Genomic DNA, 23,442 nt, shown 5'->3' on the forward strand with positions numbered 1-23,442 from the left:
TTTAGGGATGAGGCCACTTGACTACTCAGAGACTGGAACAAAGTTTTCTTCATCATAGTCCAATGTGCCTTTCCCTTCCTTACTCACAATTAGTGTAGGAAGACGTCACAGGACTGACTCTGGACTCAAGGAAAGGTCAGAGTGACTTGGAAATCAATAATCAGGCACAGGGACTGTCCCCCGGAGCAAGTCTGATCTTAGACCTGAAACAGTAGCATGGCCTTTATATTTCGTCTTCCCTCAAGCTCCCTCAAGGTGTCCAGCACCCAAGTTCTTAATACATTTTCAGGGACAGTGGGATGGTCTGTATCAGAATCATAAGAAAAATAACACTATCAACTATTGGCTAAGCCCCTTATGTGGAGGCCACTGAGGCTCAGAGGCATCAGTGGCTGGCTGCACAGCCTGAGAAGGGTTACAACCCTGCTAATCCACTTGCTGAGTCTCACAAAAACCTCTCCCTGCTTCTGTAATATTTCCAGGAGGGTTTCAGGAAGTATCAAATACCTCCCCATGGACTATGTCAAATCTAGCAAGCTTTTACAGAAAGCCATTTCTCTCTCTCTCAGGGCTTCCCACTAATTACTGACCAAATGGTGGACTTAAGCGTGGGATGATACAACCTGCCTGTTTGCATCTATCTCTCTCAATTCCCGGTCTCTTAAGGCTGAAATTATTTTCTTAGGTCAAATACAGAGAGTGACTTTTAAAAACTCATTTTCCTTTACAGCATGACTGTGGGAAAGGACAGATGCTCCATACATTCTGGGCAGGATTAAAAAGTTTCATTTAACGTATTTGTTAGAATCAAAAAAAGAGAGAGCCAAAGGCAGGATGAGGCAGGGAGTGGTGTGGGGCACAAGAAAGTGGTTGCCATGTGGCCATCAGGGAATAGGGAGTGTAAAAAGCTTCTTGCACATATCGCCTCATCTATAAAAACCAGAACCACTTGGCATCTCTCTAAGTAACAAATGGATCTAAGGGCTGCAGAGAAGAGTTGTTGGAAGGAAATGGTCCCCAGGGCTATGATATTTTCAGACCGTGTGCATTTCCCTATGATGCATAAATCATGGATTACAGAGCTCTGTTCACTTTTTTTTTTTTTTTTTTTTTTTACCTAAGGACTAAATTTTGCAGGTTCTGGTTTGTCTGACACTCATAATTTCTCGGAGTAAGAGAATACATTTGGACAGTTGAGGTAGGAAGAAACTAAATTTTCTTTTGAGTTATAGGGAGGAGGAAAGAAGTGTAAAGAAGTATTAAGGCAAACAAACATGGATGGTATTGAGAGGAGATGGTAGTCATGGAGCTGTTTGAGCAGGCCCCTTTTGCAATTTTCAGGACTTTGGCTTTAAATCGAAATGTCTGTTGTACACAAGCAAGTGAAAATGGACCTGGAAGTGCGAAACATTTTTGTGTCTGAAACTCACTGTAAACATGCACCTTGCGGAGCAGGGCACATAGCAAGAGTCCAACAAACTCTCATTGATTGGTTTTTTATCCCAAATAGATTTCCACCAGAGCAACGAATTCACTGACGGGCTAGTAAGTGTGAAGAAGGAACCCTTGGCAGATGTTGCAGCCACCGAAAAGAAAGAACCCGAGTTTAATTTTAAATGTCTGGTTTGTCTCAGCGCCAACTGAGTGTTCTGTCTTGTTTCTCGCTTTCAAACATGGAGGCAGCAGATTCACTTGGTGCCATTGAAACTGTCCACAAAATACCACGAGTAAGCTGCCTTCCGTGACTCAGCCTTGACTACAGGTCGACTCTGCTCCCCTCGCCAGATGCAGAACACAAAAACAAATAAGCAAACCCTTCCCAGCTAAGAAGACAGAAACAACAGGCAAGGCTTCAAAATCCTTTTTTTCATTTTTTAAGCCTGAAACGTATCAGCATTCAAAAAACCGTTGGAAGGCATACTTCCCGGCATGATTTAGGTTGAGAGTGAAGTGGACGTCTACCGAGTAGCACGTGGGATGTCAAAGGACACTCAAGCCTTTTGATCCTGATGTTTGAGGCACACTGCAGGTTTACAGCCCTGGTGCTTCTTCCTGAGTAAATGGGACATTATTATTATTTAGTTTTAGTCAGTCTGGTATCTGCTATGGTGAAGTCTTTCATTGCTACAGCATGGAGGCTGCTTTGGTTCTTTGAAAACGCTTAGGACCCTACCCCAGGTGCAAGGATAAGCTGCTCTTACCAAGTCGAAGCTTGAAGTGATTGATGGTGCCCGCTGGGCCGTTTTCGCAGTCGCGGGTTTCCAGGCTCTTCTTTCCAGCACCTTCGAGTTCGGGCGCGCGGCCCGCGGCAGCTTCAGCACCGTGGCCAGCTCCGCGCCGGGGCCCGGTGGGCGGGGCCGGCCCGGCAGCCTCGGGCCCCGCGTCCGCCCCCTCAGCGTCGGGCGCGGAGCAGCCTCCCGCCGCCGGGGCGAAGGGCGCGCAGCCAGCGCCCACGTGCGCCTCCCCGCGGGGCCTCCTGTGGCTCCGGCTCAGGGCCAGGCCTACCCGAGGGCGGAGGAGCGCCTCGTGGGGAGGACCGAGGGCCGCCCCGACCCCCGCCCCGCGCCGCGCCCCCCCCGAGCCCCCCCACGTGCCCCGCAGCCCGCGCGCCCTGGCTCCTCGTCGCCCCGTGTCCCCCCCGCCGGGAGCCCCGAAAGAGCACGAGGAAGCCGGGAGCAGCACACTGCGGCCTTGCATTTATTGAGGAAATGTCAAATAAGGGGGGGGAGTCAAAACGGTGTGTCACGAATGTCAGGAGCACTTCTGCGGCGCAGAGCCTGTGCCCGGGGCTGCTGGGGCGCAGCTGCCCCCGCCCCCGCCCCCCGGGAACGCGATAGAAGCAGCAAGTCACCGGGTCCCCAGTCGCCCCCCCCCGGATAGCAGGACTCCAACCGCGGCAGGCAAACGGGCCCCAGGGCGGCGAAGGGCTTCTCACACGTGTGTCCGAGCAGGAGAGCACACAGCCCGCCGGCGGCGCTGAGCCCGCGGAGCGGGGCCGGGGCGGGGGCGGGGGCGGGGGCCGGAGCGGGGGCGGGGGCCGGGGCGGGGGCGGGGGCGGGCGGGGCACAGCGCGGCGCGCACCGGGGCGCTCGGGCTCCGGCCATCGACGCCGCGGGCCCGCCCCGCCCCGCTCGCCCTCGCCCCCGCCCCCGCCCGCGGCGCGGCCCACCTGCCACCCAGCAGGGCGCGCCCGGTGGGCCCCGAGTCCAGAGTCCGGCGCGTCCAGAGTCGGGCAGGGGCCCCGCCGCCCCGGCACCGGGGCTGAAGCGCTTCACCCGAAAGGCGACGGTCCGCGCAGCAGGGCTGGGGCGCGCGGCGCTCAGCAGGGCCCCGCGACCACCGCCTCCGCGTCCCCGGACGGCCTGCGCTCCTTCGCCAGGAAGTCGATCATGCCCTCGGACTTGACGAGGAGGTTGCAGCCGAGGAAGAAGATGCCGAAGACCACGGTGAGCGAGAGCACGCACATGACCGCGATCTGCACCACGCGCAGGACGTACAGGCCGCGCTCGTCGGGGCCGGGGCCGGGGCCGGGGCCGGGGCCGGGGCCGCCGTCGGTCACCACGGACGCCTGCGTGCAGCAGCGCACCGCGCGCGCCAGCGCCTCGCCGCCCTGGGCCAGCAGCAGGCCCGCCGCGTCCGTGCGGTTGTCCGGCGCCGCGCTCATCGCGGGGGCGCCCGGCAGGCGCGGTCCGAGGCCGGGGCCGCTCGCTCGCTCGCTCGGCCGCGGGGTGCCCGGGCTCCGCACTCGCTCTCCCGGAGCCTCGCCGACGCCCTGCGCCCTGCGCCCTGCGCTCCTGCCCGGGCGGTGCCGCTCCCGCGCTCGCTGTGCTGCGGCTGTCGGAACCCGCGGCTGGGGGCGGCGGGAGGGGCGGGCGGGGCGGGGCGCGGGAGGGGCGGGGCGCAGCGAGAAGTGCCGCGGGGCGGCGGGAGGGGCGGGGCCGCGGGACGGGCGGCGGCTCTGAGCGAACAGCGGCCCCTGGCGGCGGCGCCTGGGCTCTGCGCCGGCGGCCGCGGGGCGGTGCGGGAAGCGGAGGGCGAGCCTCCTGCCCGGCCCCTCCTCCGGCCTTGGCTCCTTCCCAGCTCCTTCCCGAGGCGGCGGCGGAGCCCCCGAGGCGTTCTGGCCCGACGGCCCTTGGCGTCGCGGCTGCAGGACGGGCTGCAATCCGCGGGACGTCCCGACGTCCCGAAGCGCGGCCCCCCCTGCCCTCCAGTTGCCGCGTTGCTCCCGGATACCCATCACCTGCCACGCTGCCCGACGGCTGCAGGCCCTTCCCATTTTCCATGAACTGCTGTATTGCATCTTAGTCATTTTAAACAAAACTACAGATGCTTCAGGGACCTGACTGAGGCTGCAGCCCATTAGGATTTTGCTGCTGGTTTCAGGGAAATGTTATAAAACTGTCAGATGGTTTCTTCAGCTCTAAGAGAATGCATCTGACTTTTCTCTCTTTTCCCCATCACCCTCCTCCTCCCCCTCTCCCTTCCTTCCCTCTTTTTTTCTTTCAATGGTAACAGGTGGAAACCAGTAACCTGAAGCCCAGTCCAAACCTTTGATAGAACACATGCACCACATTTCAACTAAAACATAACAGCTGTCTTCTATTTTCAACTCTGTTCTCAATTCCATTCTTATTGTCTGTTAAACCGTCTTGTGTTTCTGTCCCCAAACATCATTTGTTCCACGTTGAGAGATTTATTTTTTCTTACCACTTCATGACCACCGTAACATATGGTGAACCATCTTTTAGTTAAGAGTTTTCAGTGTTTGGATGTCGATTATCTATCAGCTTCAATAAAGCTAGATTCTTCTAAATAGCTATTTTTATTTTAAAGGTAGTTTAATAGCTGAAAATCCAAGCTTCTGGGCCTTATCTGTAATTCCCCTGGTTTATTATTCTCTTTTCTCACGATTTCACCAGCCTTAAAGAATGCTCCACTGCTAACAATTTTTTCTTAGGACAAAAGTATTATTAATTGATTGGAAAAAAAATTGGTTGAATCTCACTATACAGTCAGTCTATCTTAGTTAATATGGGTGATACCTAACAATAAAATATAATGTATATATGAAAAATTACAACAGAATTTAAGACAATATAAAGTAATACTGAAATTGATAGTAAAGGCAAGAAGTAGGGCTTTAGGAGAGCAAGAGGTGGAGAACAGAGGACGCCTTCCAGGGATGTTATCTTGCACAGGGTTGTATGTTTAGTAGAAGTTGAGAGGAACTGGGTAGAGGTGGGTAGTCCCTTCTTTATGTGACAAAACCAAATAGAATTATGTAGAACATTTGTAAGATCCAACATGGTAGGACTTGAGTTACAAAAGATGTCTTAAAATGATTCAATTAAGAATCACCAGAATTTGAATATGCTTATTGAGATTTGACAGTATTACTGTTTTAGCTAGAAGCTAGTGTAAAAATGATCAAATCTTGGAGTTCAGTGGAAGTTTGATATCATTAAGCCTTTAGATTTGGGGATAACATTCTTACAAGAAATAACTTTCTTATCTTTAGTGTTATCTACTAACCAGCCACAAAATTGGGAGTAAGAGGAGAATCACTATTCCCACCGGTTAGCTCATCGCTGGGAAGGTGGTTCTGTTTCCTTCATCTCCCCACTGCTGTGATTTCATTGAATGAAATTGTCTGCAGTATTTAGATGAAAATTAACTATAAACTTACTGGTAAAAAAATAATATATCATTATTAGGGAATCTAATTTAAGGAAATCTAGCTAGGCCGCTAAAATTTTTCTGCAGGGACTTTTTTTAAGTTTTTTTTTTTTTTTTTTAGTATTTTATTTATTAGAGAGAAAGCAAGCACACAAGTGGGGGGAAGGACAGAAGGAAAGGAAGAAGCAGAGTCTCCTCTGAGCAGGGAGCCCCATGCAGAGCTCTATTCCAGACCAGGACCTGAGCTGAAGGCAGACGCTCAACTGACTAAGCACCCGGGGTGCCCCTGGAAACTTTTTACTTATCTTTCCATTTTGTATTTTGAGTGAATATTTTCCTCTCTGCTTTACTCCTGTTATTCACCTATTTGCTAGGAAAATCTTACGGATGTGGGGCAAAACAAATCCTTTAAAAAACATGGCTATAGAAAAACTTAATTTCTAGAAATATAGATGGTGGTATGGAATATTCACTTCAAAAAGTTCCAGTACATACAATGGCCCACTGTTGTATTTATTTAGCTAACGACCTACTTCATTGCAAAAAGTTTTGATTTTCAGAAAGTTAAATGTGCACCATCTCACAACGTACATATTATACGAGGAAAGAGGTACTTGTTTATTCTGTACGTGTCTATGGCGTGTCGTAAGCTCCACAGGACAGCGGTGGCGCCTGCAAGCAGTAGTCACTGGCTCCGTGGACTGAATGAGAATTCACGTGGGACCAAACACTTTCAGTGTCAAAAGCCTTTTCCTCTGTTCTCTATTTGTGTGTACTATGAAAATATTAAGTAGACGTTTTTCAAAAGAGCGTATCAGACATCGAAAGGGTATTTGTTATTTGGGGGCAAGATGTTTTAAAGAATTAATTACATTATCTGAAGAGTAAGAGTAAGAGTAGGAGTAAGAGTAAGAGTAAGAGTAGGAGTAAGAGTAGGAGTAAGAGTAAGAGTAAGAGTAGGAGTAAGAGTAGGAGTAAGAGTAGGAGTAGGAGTAGGAGTAAGAGTAAGAGTAGGAGTAGGAGTAAGAGTAGGAGTAAGAGTAAGAGTAAGAGTAGGAGTAAGAGTAGGAGTAAGAGTAAGAGTAAGAGTAGGAGTAAGAGTAGGAGTAAGAGTAAGAGTAAGAGTAGGAGTAAGAGTAGGAGTAAGAGTAGGAGTAAGCTCCCCTGCTCCCTTAGAGCCGCAGGCTCCGTGCCTGGCACGTGAGCAGCAGGCCGGAAATTAGCAAAACGTCATCCTACCGCCAGAATAGATATCATGAGAGCCAAATACCTAAATCAGACCTTTTGACCCTTAGAATGACCCCTCAAGTTCTCGCTCAAACCCGTGCACTGTCGCTCTGCAAAGAGTTTTAGCTCTTTCTTTACCTGTGTTTCCTGATGGCGGGATGTCAGGATCAGCACGTGGCTGAGAGCAGAGCGTGATCGGGGCCGGTACTCTGCGAGCCATGGGAGTACAGCAGGAAGGCAAACGAAGCGAACCATTCAACGACGTGAGCCTGTTTTCTAAAAGTGCGCAGGATCAGTTTGGAGGTATTTAATATAGAGACCAACATTCTCAGACGCCTGGGAGGCTCGCTAAACGGCCAGAGGCCTGGACTCTGAGTCCCGTCATCCTTACTAAGTGGCTGTGTGATCTTGGAGAAGTTGCTTTCCCTCTGTGTACTTCGTTCCCTTATCTGTGAAATGGGGAGGATACTTTCCAAGATTCTGAGAGAATTGTTCTCATCTGTGGAAGCAACTGAGGACAGCATCCAGCACTCAGCAACGTCTCAAAGATATATGACAAGAGCTTCTGAGGAGGCAGCGATGTGTCTAAGTCACTACAAGAAAAGGGTCAAATCTTGGTCAAGATTTCCCTTTTGAGGGGGAGAAATGACTGATACATTTTAGGAATATTTCCATATGAAGTGATTGACCTTGTTGAGTAAAAAACTGCAAGGAGGCGGAAGATGTAGAACTCTTGTGAATTGCTGGTGGGAACGTAAACTGGGACAACCTCGGTGGAAAAGAGTATGACAGTTTCTCAGAAACTTAAACACAGAATTGCCATCTGATCCAATATTCTATTTCTAGGTATATACCCCCAAAATCGAAAGCAGGGGACTTAAACAGGTATTTGTATACCAATGTTCATAGCAGCAGTTATTCTCAATAGCCAAAAGGTTGAAATAACCCAAATGTCCATCAATGGATGAAGGAATTAAAAAAAGTCACACACACACACACACACACAAACACAATGAAATTCTGGTACATGCTGCGACATGGATGAACCTTGAAGAAATATGCCAAATGAAATAGGCCAGACACAAAAGGACAAATATTGTATGGTTCCATTTTAGATATCCGTATTTAGGAATCTACAATAGTCAAAATTGTAGAGACAGAAAGTAGAATAGTGGTTACCAGCAATTAGGGGAGGAAGTAATGGGCAATTTTTGTTTAAGGAAGACAAAATTTCGGTTGGCGAAGAACCTGGATGGAGATGGGTGGTGGTGATGGTTGTACAACAATGTGAATACTTAAGACTGAGATGTACACTCGAAAATTATGAAAATGGTAAATTCTATGTATATTTTATCACAATAAAAATTCTAAACATTTTAAATTACATCTAATAGAAATATTATATAAAATTCTAAAATTCAGAAAAGTTAGAAATAACCCCCCAAAGTCATTAACCTCCCCATAGTTCAAAGATAGCCATCCTTAGTGATTTTGAACATTTTCTTCCTGTCCTTTTACCATGCTTATTTTAAAAACTATTTCATTTATTCATTCGTAGAGACACAGAGAGGCAGAGACACAGGCAGAGGGAGAAGCAGGCTCCATGCAGGGAGCCCGATGAGGGATTCGATCCTGGGACTCCAGGATCACAACCTGAGCCAAAGGCAGACGCTCAACCCCTGAGCCACCCAGGTGCCACTACTATGCTTATTTTAACTTAGTCTTGATCATGCAGTAACTACAATTTATACTTTCTTTTCCCTTTTAATGCTTTATTTTCCCAGAACATTAAAAACTGATTATTTGCACGTTTTTACTTAGCACTTTATTATGTGACCATACCATTGTTTATTAAACAATTACCCTACAGCTGGGCAGTTACGTTACTCTCTATATTGTTATTGAATCAATTACACACAAAGAACATTTTGTTCATGAATGTCTTCTCTATTTACGTAACAAGGGTCAGAAACTTACAAAATCACAATTTTACTGAAAATGATATTATTTTTTAAAAAGGAGCACACAGACAAATTGTTTGGGAAAACGGTTGTACCAATCTTCATTCTCATTTGTATTCTCAAAAGTATGTGAGTACCAATTTATCATGTCCTCTAGAGAAGCATCCTCAACTTTGGTCACATTTTAGAATTACCTACAGAGCTTTAAAATATTTTAAATATCCAAATAGATCCCACAAGGATTAAATCATAATTCTGAGGGTACAGATACCCAAGTATCTGTATTTCTTAGTTTCCCCAGAGGATTAGTAGTCCAGCCATGGTTGAAAACCACTACTTCAAGTAATATTTTCAAATTTGCCTTAAGATCACCTAGGATAAGGATGGGAAATTTCTGACTTCCGGGGCCTACGGTGAGCTAATTGAATCAGAATTTCTATAATTTGCTGAGTCCATCCGCTGGGACTCTGCTCTAGTGGGTCTGGGATGGGTCCTATGAATTTGTATTTTTAGAAAGTATTCCCAGGAAATGCTGTTCTTGAGCACCAGGTATTATGATTTAAAAAATTATCAGTGCAAGTTTAATAAGGGAAAAAATGATACCTTATTCAAAATTACATAGTTGGTCCGATTGTGGGGGATAACATTTTCACACATCTGTTATAGAACTGTATATCCGGGGATCCCTGGGTGGCGCAGCGGTTTGGCGCCTGCCTTTGGCCCAGGGCGCGATCCTGGAGACCGGGGATCGAATCCCACGTCGGGCTCCAGGGGCATGGAGCCTGCTTCTCCCTCTGCCTGTGTCTCTGCCTCCCTCTCTCTCTCTCTCTCTCTCTCTCTCTCTCCCCGTGACTATCATAAATAAAAAAGAAAAAATTAGAACTGTATATCCTACTTTGTAGTCTTTAGGCTCAGACTTAGGTCCTTTGTGTATTTCTCATTTGACCTTTTTTCATTTGTATTGATTTATTGACTTATAATAAGTCTTCTATATCAATATGTTAACCCTATATATGAAATATTTGTAAATATTTTTCCAGTTGATTTGACTTCTGAATTGGGCTGTATTCTTCTTGGGCATATGGAATTTGCACGCATCAACATTTTTATCTATGATTTGTTTCATTACTTAATTTTTTAAAAGGGGAAAGCACATGTTTATTATATCAGAGAAAGTTCTTTCACTTAACACGCATCTTAGGGACACAGGTTCAGACGGGTCTCTAATACAGTTGCTTTTGGCAGATGGCTCATTGGGGATGCACACTCCAACCTGGCTCTGCTTTAATCTTGTAGAATGCTCCCATGATAACATCTGCCAAGACATCAAACTGGGGTGCAAAATCATTGCAAACTCTTGTATAATTTTTTTATCTTATAAACAGTCTAGAGTTGCAATCATAAAATGAACCATTTCTCGAATAAAATACAACATTTACATTTTATATCCAACATCAGCCAGGATTGCTTTCTCCTCCTCACTAGATGCCAGCTACAGAAAAGCTATTTTGAGTCTCAGATTATATGGATTATACACCCATCTACCAGAAGACTTTAGAAATAACCCACCCGGGAGACCTTTCACATCCCTCTGGTAAATTGCCTGGCTGATCTTGCAAAAGAAGGGTGAGCAGCTGATGGTGGAGGCTGATGATCCATTCATACTGGTAAACACATCTAAGTTCTCTTTCTCTTGGTCACCCATAAAACCTTAGTGTGTAGAAGGAAGTAAAATGAGATAAAATAAATTCCTATGAAATACAAAGTTAAGCCAAATCTATTAATACATAAAACCCACCTCGATTAAGTGAAGTAAGCCAGGCATAGAAGGACAAAAACTATATGTACAGGAGGTATCTAAAATAGTCAAACCTACAGAAGCAGTAAATACAATAGTATTCACCAGGGGCCGGCGCATGGGGAAAATGAGTTGTTCAGTGGGTATCAAGTTTCAGTTATCCTAGATGAGTAGGTTTTAGATGCCTGCGGTACAACAGAGTGCTTATAGAAAGCAAAATGGTAACGTGCACTTCAGAATTTGCCGAGAGGATAGAACTCATGTTAGGTGTTCTTACCACAAAACAAAACCCCCAAACCAAAAAAGAAAACAAAAGGACGCAAGAAATCTCTGGGGGATGTCTATTACCTTGATTGTGGTGATGGTGTCATGGGTGTTTTCATATGTTCAAACTCATAAGATTGTACACATTAAATACACGCAGTTCTTTGTGATAGCAATTATACCTCAGTACAGCTTTTTTTAAAAAGAACAAATTCGTTCTCTGAAAGATAGTGTCTTTCAGAATTCACCGCAGAAGGAAAAGTTGCCTGAAATGTTCTGCATATTGGCCTCTGACCCTATAAAAAGCAAACAAACAAACAAAAAACCCAAAACACAACTTATCTGGAATATCACTCCCATCAGCAAAGCTAGTATATACTATGTATTCAGGAATCTGTGGATTAAGGGGAAATTTTTTTCTTTGCTTCTAAACTTCGAAAGTTTACCCTCATTCAGAATTTTTTATATGTTATTCTTTTTTATTTTTAAAGCACTTAAAAATAATTCCATTGTTTTACACTTAACACAGTGTTCAATCTGGAAGGTATTTTGATATAAGGTAAGTTTGCCACCACCTTAAAGAGTCCATGAACAGGTAAATGATAATACTGACAAATTTTTAAAGTTTAGAACTTAAGGGATATTCGGTATTGACTTTTTTGGAATGGAAAATATGTGAACTGTCATTTCTAATGAAATACTCAGACTTTAAGCTTCTAAAGTTTTGATGCCCTCAAATATTTGTATAAAAACATGAAGGAGAAATCATCTTAGAAGCAAGGGAGGAAAAGAAATCTTGCCGTCGCATGCTGAATTTGGAGTTGTGAATTTGAGGTCATGAAGTTAGGTGGGTTTGGCAAATTCATAGACACTATGTAGGGAAACAATGAAGGTCACCTATTTTCAGATAACAAGCAGCAGTGGTAACGTTTTTGAATTTATACACCGGTAATAGTGGCAACAAATAGTCCAGCATTTACTATATGCATATTTGTGATTCTGTGGTTGACAAATCTATCTTTAAAGAGGTTTTTAAAAGTCATTGTGATGATGTAATTGGGCAAGTCACCTACTAACATTACTGCAAAATTTCGTTATCTATCAACCAAGTGTCCCTTCCCTCCAAGATTTTTGTGACAAGTAATTAGTAAATTTATTCAAGAAACATTTGGACCATTTTGTGTACATAACACCATTTAGCTGCTGTCGATGGAATGTTTGTGTCCCCCCAAAACCCAGGTGTTGAAATCCTAACCCCTCAAGTGATGGTATTAGGAGGTGGGGCCCTTGGGGGATGATTAAGTCATGAGAAGTCCATTCTCATGAATGAAATTAGTACCCTTATAAAAGAGACCCCAGGGAGTTCTCTTGCCCCTTTCATTCTGTGAGATTAATCAGGAATTCAGCCATCTATGAACGCAGGACAGATCCTCACCAGGCACTGAATGTATCTTGGACTTCCCAGCATCCAGAACCATGAGAAATAAATATTTGTTATTTAAGCCACTCAGCCTATGATGTTTTTGTTATAGCAGCCTAAAAGGACTAAGACAAAAATCAAGAGATGCAGTCTCTGCTCTCCAGTAATTGGGAAGGCAGATTGACAAAGACACAATTTTGTAGACCATGGTGAACTCTATGGGAGATACTATGAATAACTTCTAATCCAGATTGGGGCTTAAGGTGGGTGGTGGTGAGGACATGATACTGAACTGAGTCAGTAGGATCAATAGAAGGGGAATTGGCCAGGTGAAGCGTGCTGAATGGACCGAGGTGTAAGAGAAGGTGTATTTTACCTTCTTCACTTGTAAGTACTTCGTATTTTTGGACTGCCACAAGATGGCAAATGATGAGTTTGTAGAGGCCAGACTATGAAAAGTTGTTTATATTATCTTATGGAATTTGGATTTCTACCTGAAAGCTGTGGGGGAGAAATGGAAGAGTTTTAAGCAACAGGCTGAAAAAGCCAGATTTGTATTTTAGGAAGAATCTCTGCATAAAGATTATTAAGTTAGATGAAACCTCCCTAAAGAGTATAAAGTCCTGGCCTTAGCTATAAAATAAAGCATGTCAAAGATGATTGGTGGCCCAACGACAGAGGTTGCTCCTCATTTCTAGAACTTCATTTCGTAACTCACTGGAGACAGTGTCCAGAATATAAACACCCTCATTTTGGTTCCCATTTCCTCAGTTGTGCTGGACACTTGTGAAAGAGGACATTGTCTCCATAGTGAACCTGACTGATCAGAGGAGCCATTTCCACCCAGTGAACTTGAGTTCTTTCTCTGAGATGACCACTCCTCCAGCTGCAGTGTGTCTCTGCATGCGGCATGCCACATTTGATCATACTGAGCAGCAACTCTGAGTCGTCTTGCTCCGATGTTCTTTTAGGGCCTACTTGTCTCTCAGCAACCCAGAGCTATAATAGTCTGCTTCAAGTGGAGTTTTTGTTATACTTTGCAAATATATATATTTTTTTAAGGTGCTGGGTGACCTACTTTCACATTGATAGTCACCAACCAGCTCCATGTCCTACTCACTCAGGATGTCTTTAATGATATGCCTAGTGCTGCAATCAACATAAGAATGCAGATATCTTTGGGGCCTAGGTGGCTCAGTCAGTTAAGCAGGGTGGACTGTTGATTTTGGCTCTGGTCATGATCTCAGGGTTGAGAAATTGATTCCAGTGTCAGGCTCCCTGGCTCAGTGGGGAGTTTGCTTCTCTCTCCCTTTCCTTCTCCCTCGCCCCTCCCCCAACTCATGTTCTCTCTCCCTAAAATAAATAAATAATTCTTAAAAAAAAGAAAAAAGAATGCAGATATCCTTTCCACATAGTGACTTTATTTCCTTTGGATTTATATATATCCTGAAGTGAGATTGCTGGATCATATGGAAGTTCTATTTTTAATTTTTTGAGGAACCTCAAAACTTTTCTATAATGGATATACCAATTTATATTCCTACTAACAGTGCACTAGGGTTCCTTTTTCTCCACATCCTCCGACACGTGTTATCTTTTGACTTCTTCTTTTTTTTTTTTTTTAAACTTATTTACTTGAGAGAGAGAGAGAGAGAGAGAGCGAGCGCATATTCGTGCAAGGGGAAAGGGGCAGAGGAAGAAAGAATCTCAGGCAAGCTCCACACCCAGTGCAGAGCCTGACATAGAGCTTAATCTCACGACCCTGAAATCATGACCTGAGCTGAAACCAAGAGTCAGATGCTCAACTGACTGTGCCACCCAGATGCCGCTAACTTTGTTAAAAACCATTCTAACAGGTAGGAGGTAATATCTCATTGTGGTTGTGATTTGCATTCCCCTGGTGATTAGTGATTTTGAGTGCATTTTCACATAACTGTCAACCATTTGTATTTCTTCTTTGAAAATTATTTAGGTCCTTTGCCCATTTATTAATAGGTTATTTATTTGCTATTGAGTTATATGAGTTCCTCACATATTTTAAATATTAAACCTTAATCAGATAAATTGTTTACAAATATTTTCTCCCATTGCTTAACTTGTCTTTTTATTTATTATTTCCTTTGTTGTGCAAAGCTTTTTAACTTGATGTGGTCTCACTTGTTTTTTGGCTTTGTTGCCTTTGCTTTTGTTATCAAACAAACAAACAAAATCATTGTTCCAACGACTGGCAGGGACCTTACTGCCTCTGTTTTCTTCTAAAAGTTTAGCCATTTCAGGCCTTTCATTTAAGCCCTTAATCTACTTTGAGGAGATTTTTGTGTATGGCATAAGATAGAGGCCAATTTTCATTCAAAATAGAACACATGACCTAGAAAATGCGCTGGCATGCTTAAGAACTTGAGAAGATAAAGGAGCTATAACAAATCAATAGAGAAATGGATGAGTTATAGAATAAATGGTGCTGGGAAAATTGGATTAAAGGAAATTCATTAAGATTCCTATTCCATGTCATATATCAAAATAAATTCCATTCCATAAAGAAGCCAATATCTAGACCAAAATATAAATTAATTTCTCATAATAAAAGTAAAAGAAACTGAATAAATAGCACTTGAGTACATTAACATTAAAAAAATCCTTAGTACATTTTTTTTACTGCAATTCAATATAATTACTATAAAAGTTAGTTTAAAAGAAAAATTTTATAATCAATGGGGAAAGGAGAATAATTTCCCTCAAAAATAAGTTTATGTCCTGATCCCTGGAACCTGTGACTATATTACCTTTCATGGCAAAGGGGCAGGTTGCAGATAAAACTAAGTTTGCTGGGCAGCCCGGGTGGCTCAGCGGTTTAGCACCTGCCTTCAGCCCAGGGCGTGATCCTGGAGTCCCGGGATCGAGTCCCACGTCCGGCTCCCTGCATGGAGGCTGCTTCTCCCTCAGCCTGTGTCTCTGTCTCTCATGAATAAAAAACAAAAACAAAAAACTAAGTTTGCTAACCAGTTGAGTTTAAGATAAGGAGATTATCCTGGATTATCTGGGTGGGAAATGTAATCACAGGATCCAGAAATGGGGAAAAGGGAAGCAGAAGAGGTAAGAGTGATACAATCTGAGAAGAACCCTAATCACTATTGCTGGCTTTGAAGACAGTGTAAGAGGGCCATGCATTTAGGAATGTGGATGGCCTCTAGGAGCTGAAAAGGGCAAGTAAATGGATCCTTTCTTAGAGCTTCTGGAAAAGAAAACAATCTTGCCAATTTTTAGCTCATTGAGGCCCATTTTAGACTTCAAAACTACAAGATAATAAATCCATGTTGTTTTAAGCCACTAAGTTTGTTACATTTTAGATCATAGAAAACTATGATCTAGAGGTAGTTTTCAAAATTATAAAAGCATATTGTATACAATTCTATGCAAATACATTTTAAAGGTAGTTAATTTGTTAGATAAATGTAAATTATCAAAATTGACTTATGAATAAGAAAACCTAGCAGGTTAGAAATCAGGTACTATGTTAGAAAAGTAATTTAAAATTATATTTAAGAAAGATACTGGTCCCAAATCATCTTACTCATGAGCTAAATTAGACTTTGAAGAAATAAATGATCTCATGTTCCATAAATTGTGCAAGATCATAGATAAAGGTGAAGAGCCCTCTTACACATTTTGCATTTTGAAAATATGTCTTCACCTTCACCTTCAACCTTAGGACAATACTAACAATGAACCACACACTAATCTTACTTATGAATAAATACAAAGTCATGAAGAAAATATCTGTTAACTCAATCCAATAGTATCTTTTTAAAAAAATATTTATCTATTCATGAGAGACACTGAGAGAGAGAAGCAGAGACATAGAGGGAGAAGCAGACTCCTCGAGGGGAGTCCAATTGTGGGACTCCATACCAGGACTCGATCCTGGGACTCTAGGACCATGCCCTGAGCTGAAGGTAGACGCTCAACCACTGAGCCACCCAGGCATCCCAATCCAATAGTGTCTTAATACTATGTGATACTAATGAATCAAGAGGCCAGACAAGCATTTAGAAAACTCAGAACCAGATCTAAACCATGCTATGTTTATTTCTATATTAATATGAATTTCAACTCAAAAGATGAATTTTATAATATCTGGAGCTAGGAAAACTGGGGAAAAATAAAATTCTAATTCCAGTTTAAAAATTAGTTGTAAAAAGTGACTAAAATGGTAAACTACACATAAAGGAGCAAACGAAAGTGAAGTATTAAGAGTTTAAAGGATCCTGAGAGGATGATGCTGGTGGTGAAATAGTTTATGTATCTTATCAAATTCCCATGTACTTTAAGACAGAGAGCCAATTAAAATATGAGTATCTTACCCAAAGATGAAATATCCTCATTAACCCTAAATTATAGGACAAACCAATGACAGCTATAAGACCAAAGTAGTATTAGCATCTGTGCAGGAAGTAGCAGAGGGAAGCAACAGGACATCCGAAGGACATGAGGACACCAATCAGCCTGTTAGTTGGGCACCAGCCCCAAAGCTCAGTATAGCAATTGGAGAAGATCAGCTAAAACTTTATGAATTGGTTTGCACGATCCAATAATGGCTGAGTACAGGTGCTCCACAGACAGAACTAGAGCTGGCAGGAGAGCCTAAGATCATGGGTCTTAGATGAATCAACCAAATCTCTCTTCACAACACAGAATAGAAAATGAATTAAGCAGAAAAACAAAGAAACAAAGGAAACAATGTTCATGTAAATGTGCAGAAGGCAGCAGAGCTAGAAGTCTCAGAAATTAAGCTGCACCATCTTGACTCAGTTGATATTCATAGGACACTGCCCACAAACAGCAAGTATAGAATATGCACTTTCTCAGTGCCCGTGACACATCCATTAAGATGAATCATGTGCTGGGCTCTAAGACTAGTTTCATTAAATTTAAAAGTATTCAAATATTATGGAACATATTTTCTGATCATGAGATAATTTAGTATTAAGTCATAATGAAATATCTAAGGAAACCCCAAATACTTAGAAATTTGACAGTCAGCTTTTAAATAATCATGTGTAAATGGGAAAATGTAAAGAAAATGAAAATTTCAAAATGAATGATAATAAGAAAACAACATATCAAAATATGTGAGATGTAACAAAAGCACTGTTCAGGGGGACACTTAAATGTTATTAGAAAAGATGGGCACCAAATGAGTGACCTACAGTTTGACCAGAAGATGTTAGAAAAATAAGAGCAAAATAAGCCCAATAAGTAGAAATCAGGAGATAATAAAGCTAAGAGCCTAAATCAATGAAATAGAAAGCAGAAGGATAATTTAACACAGAAATTTGGTTCTTTGAAGATATCAACAAAATTGACAAATCCCAATAAAAAATAATCATTGTTTCAGTGAAAGGGGAAAAATATGTAATATTAGAAATTAAAAATCCTACAAATACTAAAGGAAAAATAATAAAATATTGTCAACAAGTTGTATTCCAAAATTTCTACAATTTAAACGAAATGGACAAAATATCTGATAAATATAACTTGTCAAAAATTGACACAATGCGAAACAGGAAATCTTTCTAGATCTATATCTACCAAAAGTGAATTTATTATTATTATTATTATTATTATTATTATGTTGAAAGCCAGAGAGAGAGAGAGAGAGGGAGATGGAGAGCGGGGCAAGGAGTGGCAAAGGGAGAGGGGCAAAGAGAATCTTAAACAGGTTCCATGTCCAGTGCAGCGTCCAACTTGGAGATAAATCTCATGGTTCTGAGATCATGACCTGAGTCAAAATCAAGAGTTGAACCAACTGGGCCACCCAGGTACCCCTAAAAGTGATTTTTTTAAATCAAAACATCTCACCCAGATAAGAGAGATGATGAGTTTACTGGCGAATTTTGTCAAAATTTAAAGAACTAAATCCAATCTTACACAAAATCTTTCAGCAAATACAAGGATATTAAAGAGGGAACATTTCCCAACTCATTTTATAAGGCCAACATAATCCAAATGCTGAAACCTGATGAGACATTACAAAAATTAAACCATTCCAGAATAAACACAGATGAAAAAAAACTTGAACAAAATATTAGTAAATTAAAGTCAAGAATATGCAAAAAGGAAAACATATTGGATCAAGTAGAGTTTAGCATAGGAATGGAAGCTTGGTTTTAAAATTTTTTAATGTCATTGTAGTTCACCAGGGTAATAGAATAAGAGAGACCAACATATTATTTTGAGAGATGCATTGAAAGTATTTGATACAATGTGTGTTGAATTGCCAATTTCTAATAAAAACTCTCAGAAACTAGAAATAAAAGGCCACTTTCTCAAATTGATACCTGACATCTACAGAAAAACTTAAAGTCAATATCTCTGAGAACATTTTCCCCTATGATTGGAAGCAAGACAAGCATGTACTCTCATGACTTCTATTCAGTATTGTACTGGCAATTTTGCCTATTGTAGTAAAGCAAGAAAAATAATAAAAGTTTTAAGGTTCACAAAGAATAAGACTATTCCTCTTAGAAGATGAATTGTTTAGTTTTATAGGACCAGAGAATTTAAAAAAACAAATACTAGAAACGATGAGTGAATTTTATAAGGTCAGAGGATCAAGGGTTAATCTATAAAAAACAAACTTTTGCTGCTACTCACAGCAAACAATACTGGGGAATAATTTTATCAAAGATGAGCAAGATCTCTTTACTTAAAAGCACTGAACATCACTGAGAGAAATTAAAAAGGTCTAATAAGTGAACAGATACACCACATTCATGCATTTGAATTCTCAATTTTATTAATATGGCACTTTCTCTAAATATATATATATATATGAAATATATATATGAAATATATATACATATATATATATATTTCAATACAATTCCAACAAGAATTTCCCAAAGACAATTTTAAAATACATAGTGATCAGATGGTTCTGAACAACCTAGAATACTCAAAACAATTTAAAAGGAGAACAAATTTAGTGGACATACACAATCTTATGTATGGTATTGGCAAAAGGACATAAAGAACAACAGAACAGAATAGAGTGCCTAGAAGTAGATCCATATACATGGCTAATTGATTTTCAACAAATGCTCCAGAGCAACACAGTGGAAAAAGAAGTTTTCAAGAATTTGTTGCTGGGCAACTGGATAAATGTATAAATGTATGAGGAAAAACAAATATCGAACCTTACTTTAGAATATGCCAAAAAACTAACAAGGAATAGATTATTGATCTAAATGTAAGAAATAAAATCATAATATTTACAAAAGGAAATATAGGAGAAAAATCTTTGTGACTTTGATGTAGGCAAAGAATTATATGGAAACACACTAAGAACACAAGCCACAGAAACAAGTGTCACATTAGACTTTATCTAAATTTAAAACTTTTATTCTCTGAAAGACACCTTGACCGAAACAAGAAGGTAAGCCACAGAATGGGAGAAAATAAGCATATTAAGATTCTTACAAGTTGATTATAAGAAGGCCAGAAGAAACCTAACATCTCAGTTGGAAAATTCAAATTAAAATCACAATGAGATATCACTACACAGCTGAATCCGTCACGCCACAAGATAGATACAATTTTACTTATTTTCCTGATGATTTGGCTTTCATTTTCTTTCTTTTCCTTCATTGTGATGGCTAAAATTTAAAAGATGGAAAGTAGTGTTGGTGAAGGTGTGGACAACTAGAACTTTTATCATACAACTCTGGTAGGACTGCACCATGGTGCAATTACTTTAGAAATCTGTTTGGCAGTTTGTTAAAGTGTTGAACACTCACTTACGATAGGACTAATCTTTTCAGGTCCTTGGCATTTACCCAAGTCAATGAAATATTTGTCTATAAAAAGATTAATCTAAGAATACTAAGTTGCTTAAGTCATTGTAGCCCAAATCTAAAAACAATCCTAATTTCCATCAAGATATGAATGCATAAAACATTTTTTCTACGCATACAACAAAACACTTTTCTGAAAACAAAACCAAACAAACAAACAAAAAAAACAAAAACCCACAATGAAACCTATTGCTGCAAACAACAAATTGGACATATCTCAAAATGCTAAGTGAAAAAAGCCCACAGCATAAAGAGTACATAATACTTGGTTTTATTTATACAAAATTCAAGAGGATGCAAACGAATTTATAATACTAAAAAACAGAACAATGATTTCCTCAAGCCAGGAGAGACTGATGGAATGCAAAGGGGACATCAGGAATTTTCTGTTTTTGTCTTGTTGGCGATGGTGTTTTACTGTGTATATGTTTGTCAAAACTCATCAAAGGCTGACTTGCACAATGAACTTCCATTGAGGAAGAAGTTAGTGTCAAGTAACATCACAGAGAAGGAGCCAGGAAAATTAATATCCTGATTAATATCCTGGCCTCACTGTTCTTCCTGTCTTGGTCTTTTGCCAGATAAAGCTCCCATTGACTCAACTGACAGGAAATCAGAGGTGATGGCAGCCCTGTTGATGTTGTCCATATATATCAGTCTGCAGCAGAAGAAATCAGGGTGGAGAAAGGCCTGGAGTAGAACTGCATGCGGCAAACGTGAGATACCCAGAACTGATCATCTGCCAGTGTTCAGACAAGATTTGAGGGTTTGACTCACCCCGAGCTTCATTAACAGCCTCTATTGCAATACAGAGCGTTGTCCCATTTTCTTTAGCTCAACAAGTACACGTAAACCATGGTTTCTCCGAAGAGAACGCTTTTTGACAGACCCCCTTATTGGCAGAGGGGAACCCATATTTAACCATATTTAACCAAACTGGGAGTCTAGCTTGAAATTTACTGTGCACATGAAATTTCTTTCAAGTTTCTTTTGGTTTGTTTCAGCTAAATATTTGATGTGGGTTTTGAATTGTAAAACTATGTAAAACATTTGTTTGTTCTTGTATTGAAACTAATTACAAAAAGGAAAAATCAAAACTAAAAGAGGATCCTAGCTTTTTTTAGTCTTTTCAGATCTCTATTAATATCCAGTAATTAAGTAAAAATAATATCATGGTTTTTTTTTCTTGAACTTATACAATATTAAAAGCTGTAAATCTTAAATCTTCACATTTCTATCATCCACTGCCATGTCTTCTCCTGCTTCGCAGTAGAACTCTGTTCAGTGAGATAATGGTATCGCTTGTTAAATAAGACATGATAGGTACTGCATTTCCCTTTCAGAGACCTATAATCCACATTCAAACATTAGAAACAGGAATTCTGCATTAAAAACAAGCCTGTTGATTTTTTTAAATAGCCGAATACTTCTCAAATTTATTTGACCATGGGTTTGTTTTCTGCTGAACATGTATTCACAGTTCACAGAACACTAAATATAATTGATAAATGTTGCTCTAGGCTAAGGAAGAACAGGTAATAAACCGCCTCAAATGTGTATATTTATATATGAGTTTTTCAAAAGAAGATGAGCTATATTTCTTTTGGGGCTGACGTCCGTTGCCTAAATCCTTTATGAGTCTCTTTCTCTGTGTTCCCACAATTTTTGTTTACACCTCCTTCATGTTTAGGTCTCCTGGTGTCTGCTGGCGTTTGACACATAGAGGACGCTTTATTACTATGCTGAATTTAAAACACACTAAACCCATTCCCTAATTTTCATTTTCTTCAGATCTCTCCCAGTATCCTTTAATATAGAGACCATTATTTACTCACCAAATGCAAACATAGAAATAGAAATTTGATATTAAAATTTGAGGAGGAGGGAATTGATGGTAAAAAGAAAACCTATGATATTTTCTAGTTTAATGTATGGAATTGCTGCCAGACGAGCAAAATAATTTATTTTTTGTGGATGCAATTGACCAGATACAAGCAAAGATGCTTGCTTTTTGGGAAATATACTTTGAGATTATTTTGCACTTTTACTATCTTGCCTATAAGGATTGTAAAGAAACAGATGAAATTGCAGCCAATATTTCAGGTCATGCAGTGACATCTAGTGTGTGTAAGGAGACATTATGCTGTTTTCACATATCTATGTGACTCAAAAGAATTTTTCTTCTATTTTTTAATCTCTAAAGATGTTGCCCTAAAGTTGTAAAATCAAGGTAATGATCACCTTTGCTTATATTTAAGAGCTGGAAACTGGTGTAAATAATTAGGTTAATAGGCAGAGTGTACAGAAAAAGCCCGGATAAACTATTTACAACATTTTGCAAATTAATTGAGCAGACAGAATTTGTGAAAAATATTGTTATGGAAGGTCATTTAGCTGCTAACACGTAAGTAAGAGGTATCAAACTTCAGCATGCAATATTTAACTTTGTGTGAGAGACAGAGAGAGAGAGAGAACGAGAGGGAGAGAGAGAGAAATCTTAGTTTAACCAAGGGATCAGCTAACTCTGAGTAACTAATTACTATTATTATCTTCTTCTCTCAGGTTATAACATGCAAAGCTTTGGCTCCTAAGAGATTCTCAGAATTGACCAACAAAAGGCCGTTCTTCCTTTTTCTTTTGTGGATTATAAGTTTTCAAAAAGTCCAGCTTCATTTCATTAACTGGGGTGTGGGGACATAGAGGTAGGGGAGGAGGGGGTGGAGTTCTGATTGGAATTTAAAATTTTTAGTTCAGGTACAGAACTGACTGGTCTTTAGGGACACTTGTTTTTTACAATCGGATATATTTTGATGTTGTTTTCACCTTGCGCTATGTTGTTTGATTTTACTTATCTGATGAATGTTTTAGTGCCCATACTAGGATTTATCTCTTAGGAGCTGTGGCCCTTTAGGGTCTCAGAGAATTTGGAAAAGAGACAGAGAGCATTTTAATGCAAGCAGAACATCTTCCAGCCTAAGCGTGACTCAGAAAATGCAGATCTCACAATGATTTATTTTAAGCCACATTATTGCAGTATCTTTTTTAGTCTCGCCCCAATTTCATTTCCCCACCTGAATCAAAGGTTTAATCCTAATGAAAGGGGTAAAAGGAAAGGTTTCTGAGGTATATGCTGTTTCCAAAAGCCTTATCTGGTCCTTTGATGTTCCACTATTTACCATAGCCCCACGTGCCACTATGGCCAGAAGCCTTAGCTCTCCAGCTCAACTCAAATAGTCAGCAAGT

General features: G+C 40.9%; 1 protein-coding gene and 1 long non-coding RNA gene across 2 annotated transcripts in view; one reads left to right on the top strand and one right to left on the bottom strand.

The window, feature by feature from the left end:
• LOC121471847 overlaps window positions 1–21,756 on the top strand; it is a 30,127-nt gene extending 8,371 nt beyond the window's left edge. The window contains exon 3 of the long non-coding RNA XR_005982719.1: window positions 20,781–21,756. This is a non-coding gene — a long non-coding RNA (uncharacterized LOC121471847). The remainder of the gene's footprint in view (window positions 1–20,780) is intronic.
• RPRM (reprimo, TP53 dependent G2 arrest mediator homolog) lies at window positions 2,685–3,835 on the bottom strand. Its single transcript, XM_041722706.1, has one exon. It carries the CDS (start codon window positions 3,662–3,664, stop codon window positions 3,320–3,322), a length of 345 nt encoding a protein of 114 aa, XP_041578640.1. The 5' UTR covers window positions 3,665–3,835; the 3' UTR covers window positions 2,685–3,319.
• Window positions 21,757–23,442: the final 1,686 nt, after the last annotated feature.

This window comes from Vulpes lagopus, chromosome 11 (genome assembly GCF_018345385.1).
Source record: "Vulpes lagopus strain Blue_001 chromosome 11, ASM1834538v1, whole genome shotgun sequence".
Taxonomy (NCBI): domain Eukaryota; kingdom Metazoa; phylum Chordata; class Mammalia; order Carnivora; family Canidae; genus Vulpes; species Vulpes lagopus.